General features: G+C 44.8%; 1 protein-coding gene across 1 annotated transcript; it reads left to right on the top strand.

The window, feature by feature from the left end:
* The first annotated feature begins 601 nt into the window (after window positions 1–601).
* LOC114064705 (G-protein coupled receptor 26-like) lies at window positions 602–8,487 on the top strand. Its single transcript, XM_027897991.1, has 3 exons — window positions 602–1,856; window positions 2,389–2,502; window positions 6,430–8,487. The coding sequence occupies exons 1-3, from the start codon at window positions 1,189–1,191 to the stop codon at window positions 6,665–6,667; spliced, it is 1,020 nt and encodes a 339-aa protein (XP_027753792.1). The 5' UTR covers window positions 602–1,188; the 3' UTR covers window positions 6,668–8,487.
* The last annotated feature ends 2,190 nt before the right edge of the window (window positions 8,488–10,677 follow it).

A 10,677-nucleotide genomic window follows, 5' to 3' on the forward strand; every position in this document is an offset into this window, starting at 1 on the left:
AATGGAAAGTGGCAAAGAGAGAGACTTTAGTTTTCCTCAGAATGTGTCAGCACCACCCAAATGTGGGCACTCGTTCAGCCAGCTGGCATGTCCAAGTAAAGTGGAGTCTCTGGCCAAGCAACATGGCTCACTGCCGGCCAATGGGGTGACAGTGTGAATATCCAGAGGGTAATCTGCTGGAGGGGGAAAAGGGCAAGCAATCCTTCAGATGGAGGGGGGTAAGCCTGCCAAGGGGCACAGACGCCAACTTTTGTATAGGTTCCAGGAGCACCGGATGAAGCCGGTGCACCCAGGGTGTGCCTGAGCACAGCACAGGGATCAAACTACTACTAAGTCCTCTCCAGGTCTGATCCTGCCTGAGCTGCACATTAGCGAAAAGTTGGGCTCCCTGTCGCTCTCGCCTGCGATCTGGGAGTGGATCAGCCCGACGCCGCGATCCCTGGATGAGCCTGTGCCTCGCAGCCGTTCGTCTGCGCATGAGTCGCTGCGGGAGGCTCCGCGGCTGGAGTATTTGAGGGGCTGGGCAGCGGGGGAAGATGCTCAGTGCCTGCGGAGGCCGAGCGCCCGGCGGAGCGGAGCCGCGGCAGGGCATGGAGGGGGCTCCGGCGCGGGGGGGCCCGCGGACCGCGGCCTGAAGCGCGGGCGGCGCGGCCGTCGGGGCATCGCCGCTCCAGCACCGCGGACAGCGCACGGCGAGCGCCGCGGCCCCTGATCCCGCCTCGGTTCCCGACCCGCTCCCCCCGGCCCCGGCTCCCTCGTCTCCGGCCCCCGGGCTCCCCGGATTCCCCAAGAATCACTCCTGCTTCGAATCTCGGGTACCTCCACCTTCCACCTACCTCCCGATCCAGCCGCTGCGCGCCCCGGGGTCCCTCTACCCTTGGCTCCTGCTCCGCTCCTCCCGGCCCCCGCGGCCCCGTTGCCTGACTCTGCTGTCAGAGAATCCCGTTCCCCCTGGGGTCCTCTCCCCTCTGCCCCGCTCCCCTCGCCCCTCTCTCTGCACCTTGGACCGCGCTGCCCGCCCCCTGCTCCTCTCCCTGCGCCCCGCTGCCTCCGGCGCTGCCCCCCGGCCCCTGCCCCGCCGCCGGCACCATGCGCGGGCGGCCGCGTAGGGCGGCAGGCGAGGCTGCGGTGCCGGCGCGGGTGCCCCCTTCCTCCTGCCCTCGCCCGCTCCAGGCGACCCGCTGAGAGATGGACTTGGCAGGTGTGCTGCTGGCGCTGCTCCTCGTGCTGGTGCTGGTTGTCTCTCTGCTCTCCAACCTCCTGGTGCTGCTATGCTTCGTCTACAGTACAGAGATCCGCAAGCAGGTCGCCGGGGTTTTCCTGGTGAACTTATCCTTCTGCAACCTGCTCCTCACCGTCCTGAACATGCCTTTTACGCTGCTGGGCATCCTGAGGAACCAGCAACCCCTCGGGGGCTGCGTCTGCAAAGCGGTGGGTTTCCTGGAAACTTTCCTGACTTCCAACACGATGCTGAGCATGGCAGCGCTCAGCATCGACAAATGGATTGCCGTGGTGTTCCCCTTAAGCTACACCAGCAAGATGCGGTATAAAGACGCTGTGATACTGATGGGATACTCGTGGCTCCACTCCCTCACGTTCCCCGTGGTATCCTTGTTTTACTCATGGGTAGATTACAACAGCGTTTATGCCTCTTGCACCCTACACTTGAAGGAAGAGTCGGAGCGAAGAAGGTTTACAGTGTTCACCATTGTCTTTCACTCCACCAGTTTCATGCTATCTCTGGTGATTTTGTGTTTCACCTATTTAAAGGTGTTGAAAGTTGCCCGGTTCCACTGCAAGCGGATAGACATTATTACCATGCAGACTCTGGTTTTGCTGGTGGATATCCACCCCAGGTAATGCGTGCGTGTTCGGATTCACAGCCCCTGGGCACTCGCGGTAGGTACCCCGGGCGGAGAGAATGTCCTGCCTCCCCAGCACCTCCTGCCTGCCCCGGCCACATGGCCACTAGTTTCAGATGCTGGTTAGTGCCAGGAACAGTGGCTTGTGTGTTTGTAGCCTTCTCTGTTTAAATGCTAATCCGGCTCGCTGAGCGCTACCACTTGTCTAAAGCTCCCTTTAAGAGGGAACCACTGCTTTGGTGAGTGCGATCGTCCCGAGGCTCGGCGGGGCGGGGCTGCCCTCCTCTCTCCGGGGCATCTTCCCTTCTCTCCCCTCGGGGGCTGCCCTCCTCCCCTCGGGGACTACCCGTACCTCACACCGGGGCTGCCCTCCTCTGCCTGGGGACTGCCCTCCCCTTCCCTCCCCTTCCCTTCCCGGGCGCAGGGGCTTTTGGGCCGGAAGAGGGTCGTTTCCATCTCCCTGCAGTTCACGTCGCACCTCCTCCCTTCTTGCCCTAACCCCGCTACTGCTCTTTTCCCTTTGCAGTGTAAAGCAGCGCTGTCTGAACGAGCAGAAACGGAGGAGGCAGCGGGCTACCAAGAAAATCAGTATTTTTATAGGGTCGTTCGTGATCTGTTTTGGTCCTTACATTATCACCAGGTTGGTATCTCCTGTTGGGGTGAGGGACTTTGCAGGACCAGGATGTCCTGTGATGCGAAGGTGCCCGGGGGACCTACAGCTAATTTTGGGGTGCCAGAGCCTAACGGACACCCGGGGCCGGTTCTGAGGGGCAGAGGACACCAAACACACACTCGCAAACACACACTCTGACACACAGATCCTGCTCGCACCCCAGCCCTGGGGCGCAGCTCAGCCAGCCTCTGGCTCTCCTTGGCTCATTGCAGCCAGGTCTGGGTGCCTCTGCCAAGAGCAAGAGGCTTTTAGGACAAGTACCAGGAATTAATTACATGCCAGTGAGAGATAAAAGCAGTTTAAAAGACTCGCCACCCTTCCTTATTAGCACAACCCGTGAAACAGAAAGGAAAGCAGACAGACTTTTCTGATTAGCTTGTCATCTTTTTTTTTTTTTTTTTTTTTTTTTTTTAAGGCATAAGGCCAAGCTTGCTGCTATTGGAAGCTGAGGTGACATAATTTAAATTTGCCCAGGCTGATAATTTGTCAGATAAGCTTTCTGTCTGGAAACATTAATGTCTGTAAATATATTGCTAATGGTGCAGCACAGCCTTGTGATGAGGTGTAAAAGTTATCTCTCAGGAAAACCAACAATTAGACTTTGAAAATGTATATGGAACACCGTGCTTCTCAATTGGACAGAATTATAGGCATCCATCCTGGTGGTTTACACCTTTTTAATTGCTTATGCACTGTTGTCATTATATACTTGTATAGTCTTTATACAATCTATGGTTATTATTTTTAAATTTTGCATAAACCTGTGATCTGGAAGCCTATGCAATTATATTGAATCTCAGCACCTCAGATTTAGCCTTTCATCTCTGAACTAAAATGGGCTACGTTTTTCACAGGTGATTTTTAAAAATATTTCCTACTTCACAGTGGGTTCAAGACAGCCTTGGAGAGGAATGACTTCTGTCGAGGAAGGTGCACTAGGCTGCAAAACCCCCTTTCCTCAAGGTTGCTACCAAGCTGCCAGTGTCTGCAGCAACACCAGCTCGCAGAAATTGGCCAGCTTTAGTGCTCTGACCTTACACAGTCACATACATCTAGGCCTTTCATGGCCATTGTCACTGCCCTTTTCTTACATGAGTAGGGGATAGATTAAGGCCAGTACACAAAACAGATGATGTTTTTAAATCTTTAGAGTGACATTTACTTCAGTCCCCATTTACATGTTGAAAGGGATTCCTGACTAATCACCTGGATAACCATATCTCTTTTCTGCAGTTGGAAGGTTTATTACAAATCTTAACATTACATCACAGAGTTAAAAGGTTAATTGATCGCTGTACAGTACATTTTGAGTCATTTTCTATTCACTTTTGCCATAATCAGGATGTAATTATATTGAGCAAAGTGGATTTTACCATCCTCTTTCCATCTGAACATTACCAAGCTCAGCAAATTCCAAGCATGGCCACATTTTTCAGAGTGGAGATATTTCTCATAAACTTCTAAAATAAAAGTTACTTCCTTCTTCAGATCTTGCATTTGGCAAACATGAGATGGTGCATTTTCTATGTGTGACAAACGGGTACCTCCTGAGTCACTGCAGAGAAGGCTGAGGGCTGGTTTATGGAAATGTGTGTCAAGGTACAGCTTCTGTGTTTGTCACAAGGACTGAACTGGTTCAGTGACAGTAAAATGGGGAGTTTCTGGGGAGGGCATTGGAAGGCTCTTTGTCCCAAAGACAAGACAGTACCAAGAGTACTAAATAAAAGGTGGTAATGGAGGTGAGGTCAGAGGACTTGTTGCCATGGATGTTTTCCCATTCTTCTCCCACTCTGTTTTTTTGGAGGGGTGGCACTGAAGCAATCTCTGAGGAGGCAATGTAAAAGACATTATCCCCGTTTTCTTGCTCTTGGCCTGGTGACTCAGGTTGTGCTGTGAGCTCAGTGTTTGCTCCTCATTTCAAAAATTTGAATGAGATTAGGATCATTAGCAATATATTCGTCTGCTCACTAAGAGCCGACAGATGAATTTCATTTCTTTTGTAATAGCACTGAAAACAAGAAAATGATACTAAAATGCATTCACATGGGTGTTTCTAAGGCTGACTTGTTTTGGCCAGACCCTTTATCTTATTAAAGTCTGTGTAATTTTTTGTCTGTTGGCTTCAGTGCAATTAAGTTTGGACCCCTAATGCGTTATTTGGAACACATAGTAATACATCTGTTTTCATGACTGAGAGATACCTTACTGTTCTTATTTAGTGTCTTTATAAAAACATCAGTTGTGTAAATATCAATTGTATATTTCTTGTATTAGGAAAGTATGCAGGATGGGATAAATTGAAGCAATCAGCAGCAAGTGTAATTTATTGTGCATTTCTCACAATTTGTGTCTTCCTGTTTTATCTGTTTTGAATTCACTGGAAATTTTTCCAAGCAGCTTCAGAGAGAAGTCATCTGTTTTTTTAAATGCACTTGTCATAGGAATGATTTCACTTTTACTCATACAAATAAGAAATTTTCCCGTTACTTGTTGCAATGTTCAGTCCTAGTGGTGGTAAGTCAGCTTTTCCAAGAGGGAGGATTGGAAGAGCTTCAAAAGTCAACACCCTGCAAGTTGGGAGCTCTACTCTTTGGAAAGAGGACAGAAGGTTCTTCAAGCCTTGAGAAAGCTTCTTATCTGACATCTTCAAACAGTGATGTTTTAGAGTACAGAAAAGGGCTGTTTTATCTTACTGTACATTTTTTTTTCCTTCTGGAATGAATAGAGTAAAGCAGTATATTCTTGCTCCTGCAAAAGGTTTTACAAAAGATGTACAGAAAATAAAAACTTCTCACCCTGTTCTTTCCACCTTCCTGAAGAGCTTGCCCACTGCTGATGAGCTGGGCGAGATATTTGCTGGAACAGTCTAAAGGATTGCTCTCACTTCTGTGGAAAAATTGTTTAACTTAGTTGCAGTTTCTCCCCCCATGATTAATACATCCCTCTCAGCTGAGGTGCTGAGGCCACTAATCATCCGTGAAGCACAGATAGGGAGACACAGGTCTGGAGGCAGCTGACTGGTCATATAATGATGATAAAAGTGTTGTCTCCTTATTTTCTTTGGCCAAACTCATGGTCATCTTAGTGCACACAAAAACTTTCATGGGTAAGTAGATGCAGGTGTGCTCCTCAGCATACTGTGGGATTGCAGGTGCCACTCAAAGCTCTCTGCTATAGATACTGCCAGGTTGTTCTTCATACTACAATGGTCTGACGTGAATCCTCTTTGCATCTGTGATGATTCACCACTGTGGTGTAATGAAGGTTCACTTGTCTGTGTCTGAGGGGATGGATTCAGTGATCTAGACCAGGTTTCTGATGTCATTTGAGATGCTGCATAGTATCCAAATCCTTTAACTAGCCTGGCACATATGCCAAAGACTCACAGCTTCCAGGAACAAGCAGCCTGATGCCAATGGAATTATACCCAAATATTTCAAATGCCATTAGACAGCTCTACTTAGGCAACTGCGTTCAGTGAGTCTGGATGCCATGAGTCACATGTGTCTATCTCAGGCTTGCCGTGGGAGAGAGGTAGTCAATTATGTCACCAAAATTTTGACCACTTCCCAGCGCAACTCTCTAAATTCAGAAGGTGAGCAATAAACCGCAGCACTTTCTTCTCTCCGATGCACAGAAGCATTACCACTGAAAACGCAGTTTTTCCCTCTTCCCATAGAGGAAATTCTTTTTGTCTCCCAGTGGCTTTACAATAGGTCTCCTTGTCTTTATTGAAAGCAAGGAGTCAGTAAGTACAGAGCTCTTCTCCTGCAGGGACTGTGTGCTGTAACAAAGTAAGTGTTACTTGAATGTTTCATGAAGCATGAGTTGACAACTCGGCTCAGTGTGAATATTAGCACTTAAGTGTTTCCATTTCTCTTTAATGTTTAACAGGTTGATAGAGCTCCTTCCTTTTGTTACCATAAATTACTACTGGGGAATTATAAGCAAGTGCCTCACCTACAGTAAGGCTGCATCAGATCCATTTGTTTACTCACTTTTGCGTCAACAGTACAAAAAAGTTCTGATCAACATTGTCAACAGGATGCTTAAGAGGGACCTGTATCCTTCATCAGGGTACAACAGTTCTCTCGACACTGAAAACGATTACTGCTTGCACAGAACAAACTAACAACATGAAAGCATTCCCCTCCGAGTGAGACAGGTGTTTGCTGCTGCTGGAAAGCTGCCTTCTCCCTCTCATGCTGACAGTGCTGACAGTGTCTCCAGGGTGTGAAAGCTGCATAATGTGATACATTTCATCGTGGACTTTCATGACAGGCTCTTCCCCAGTCTGCAGCCAAGCACAATGCACAGCAAAGCCTTGTCCCTGATTGAATGGAGTTGGCTTGAGGGGTCTTAAGAGAGCATTTTGAGGCTTTAGAGAAGCTTAGAGAGCTTTTAATGTTTCATACCTGAAGACTTGGTATGTCTTGGAGCGTTCCACATCAGACATGATATTCCAGTGTCTTCTGGGACCACAGGAATCCCTGAACTGGAAGGAGAGGTTCAGAGTCTTCTGTGCTGCACATATAACTTGGCAATCCAGGATCTGCTCTGTTAGTTTTAAACATTAAAAATGAGTCTTTGAATTGATTGATTTATTGTATTGGTGCCTCAAGTGAGTCAGCACTTTGAATCTGAGATTGTTGTTATTATTATTTATTACTAGGCATCATGATTGTAACATAGCCTTTAGGAAGTGGTACATATATTTGATATTCCAGTATTCTATCAAGCATAACCAAAGTCCACATATCTGAGTTACTAATATTTAGCACTTCAGTGGTATGTAATTACAATAATTGCAGCAACAATAATGATGACATATATGGAATTTAGTTAAATAGCACTGTAGTTCCATCACTGAGATAGTAGTCCTATTCAAACAAGCTTTTATTCAGAAAAAAAAAAAACAGTTAGACAGTAGAAGTGACAGATACCACTGTGTTTAAGATATATTATGTCAGAAGCTATCTGTTTTCAAAGAAAAGGCTAAAATATATTAATTCTTTTTAAGGGATATATAATGTGTAAAATATTTCATGCATTGGCTATATATGGTGAATTGTAATAATACAGTACAACCTTTTCTTTAATAATGACGAATTAATCTGGTGATTTTAATTGGTAACAAGAGATGTGTAAGAGATATTATAACAGACCTGCTGCCAAATGCCCAGAAATATAAAGCTGCTTTGTTCTGACATGTATTTTTCTCTTTTTTTTTTTTTTTTTTCTTCTTTTTAAATCTAAACAGGCTTTGGAAAACTGTGGCAATTATTTTTGAACAATATTCCTTTAATTATATAAGACATTTAATAAAATTTTAAAATTCTATGGCATTCAGTAAGCTACTATTTTCTAACTGAGTACCTAAGGGGAAAATTAAATCAATTCTAAAGTATATTTTAAGAAAAATGAAAAGAAAGAAGACAGTAGAGAACTCTTATTTTTATGTAACAATGGACTTGACCCTGCGAAGCATTGAGAAGGCTACTTCTGGTCAAACTAAGAATATAAGCATGTGATTAGGCACAAATATAATTTCCTTCGAAGTTAACAGCTCTGTTTCCATGCTGAAAATTAAGTACACACTTAATTGTTTTGTAAAACCAGTATTGAACCATCAGCACATTGAGAGGGTTTTTCCCATTATCTACTATGAGGAAGGAGAGTGTCTAGTTCAGTCCCACTGAAGTCAAAGAAAGGTGATGCTGCATAACAGATACAATGTTCTCTTACCTCCTGCTTTTAATCTCTGGGGCCTTTATAATGCAACTTTTTTTTTTTTTTTTTTTTTTTCCCCATGCAAGTACCTTCGGCCTCTGTGCTTTGCATCTATAGTTCTGCCTGTGTTTAAATTGAATGTACTAAAATGGTTTTGTCCTCTTAGTAAAGTATTTGTACTCTCTTCAATTTTGTGTAAATACAGCATTTCAGAAAGAAAGAGTTGTCTATGGAATCTTTCCAGTTTTACTTACTTCCTGTCTGTCTCCCCATTCCTCCTCCTCTGCCTTGCTACTAGAAAAATCTGATGCTTCAATCTTTCATTTCAGCTGCAACATCACTCTGTGGAGGATGGGAGGGATGCTAGATTTTCACTAATTTTTTAGTGAGTTTTGTGCTAGTGAGTTTTAATAGACTACGGCATCTACCCATGAATAAACATGAGCTTAATGATACCTACAATTGTTAGCTTTGCCTTGGTTTCCTAAACAAAATGGTCCTCACTCTGAGAAAGGAATATGCTATGTGTAGTTAAGTATATTAAATTGTTACCTCCAAGACATACAAATGAAATATAGAACTCTATTATTAAACAAAATGGTAGAGGAGAAAAAAAAAAAAAACAAACCTCTAAGGCTAGTACAGTAACAAATTTCAAAAGCTATTAAACAAGAAGCTGAATTTTAAAGATATAAAACAGAACACAGTTAAACTGATACTTCTGTTATTAATTAATGAAGCTTATTTATGCCAGTTGAGGGTGTACACTTTACAATACCACACAATCTCACCAAGTATTGTATATTTCTGGAGGTCCTCAGGTCCAGATGGGAAAAGAAAAAGAAAAAAGATTTTAGCCTGCACTGAGTGATGCAGAGCATCTTTTAGATTTCATTTCCTCAGAGAATAAGGAAGGTAAGGTCAACAGTGTGCTGCAAACCAGAAACTAAGGAAGGGCAAGAAGAGCTCTGGTGCTCTCAGTGCTGATCTTCAATGAAGTTTAACTGCCTTGTTTAGCATTACCGAAAGGCATCTCCCTCTGCCCATCTCAGTGTGCAGGTGAATTTTTCCATTCTCTCTTCTTGTCAGCACCAACCCAGAAGGGCTTCCTCTGCTTTTCTAACCAAGTGGGAAACATTCAGTGAGAGGTCTCACTTTCATTACCCTGGCTTCTTGATATAGGCAAAACTCAGCTTGGTGCTTCATTCACCATGCTCTGGGTTATTTAGGAATAGGGGGAGATAGGGGAAAACCACGCTTTGACTCCCTTTCTTTGAAATGGTGCAACAAATATCAAAGGATTTAGTGCTACACGTATCTTACACCGTGGGAGTATTCACCAGAGGTTGTGAATTCCCTCTTACTGACACTTCGACATTTTAGATAAAACAAGGGATACAGTCCTGACGGTAGGGTTTAGTTTGGATCAGATTTCCAACGAAGCTGAACTGTCATATATAAAATGGCCTCCTGCCATTGACACACTTGCCAACTCAAAGGTAATGCTCTAGGAAACTTCATCTGGATTTCCTCCCCAATGGAGCGGCTTTTCCTAAGAGAGAAGAGAATGGTAAATACTTGGCAAGTGTGTTGTGGAGGAGGAAATACCACAGGGGTCAGTAGGAACTGCCAGATATGACGAAGAAGTTGCTGTCACCCGCCTGTGGCTGCTTAGGGGAAATGATGGCAAGTTGCTGAAAGAGTGTGCAAGAGAAGCATCATTTTCTCAGAGCAGTGGGACCCAAAAAAAGCTCCTGGAATATAATTTTTCAGCTCTTGGTTGCGATTCAGATTGGCAAACCCCTCTCCTCTTCTCTGAACTTGTATTTTGTTGTCAGAGACTGGAGTTGAGAACTGCAACTTCCCTGGGTGATATCCTCCACCTAATGGCAGTCAGGGTATGAACTCTGCAGCACAACAAACCTTTAATTAGCCCTTGCAACTAAAGAGAATCATTCTCTTCCTTAACACAGCTTCACCAAAATATTTCCAAGTCTGATGATTTGGATATTTTCAGGCAAGATCCAGGATGCCTTTTGAATTTGCTTTTTCAAAGAAAGTGAGTCTTGTCTGCCCCATTTGCTATGTGAATATGATGTTCACTTATGACAGAGTCTCTTCCAAAAGAAAAGAGAAACTATTTTTTTTTTGCCTAGCACCCATATTGCAGCTAAGATCTGAGAGTGGCAGACTGAATTTCTGAGGCAATAAAGCTAAAGTATTTCTTAGACTACAGATTCCCAAAAGGTTTAGGTATGAGCTGGCATCTAGCCTGCTAAACCCTGACAAGATGAATGTGTTTGACTACAAGTGGAAAAACAAAACTAGCTTTCTTGGGTAGTGTAATACTGAGGACTTTAGTGTCTCTGAGCTTAGATGGCAGCTGAGCAACAAGGACCTCAAATTCTGTGA

The sequence above is a fragment of the Empidonax traillii genome, unplaced genomic scaffold (assembly GCF_003031625.1).
Source record: "Empidonax traillii isolate 1590-97213 ecotype Southwest subspecies unplaced genomic scaffold, ASM303162v1 scaffold572:size406828, whole genome shotgun sequence".
Taxonomy (NCBI): domain Eukaryota; kingdom Metazoa; phylum Chordata; class Aves; order Passeriformes; family Tyrannidae; genus Empidonax; species Empidonax traillii.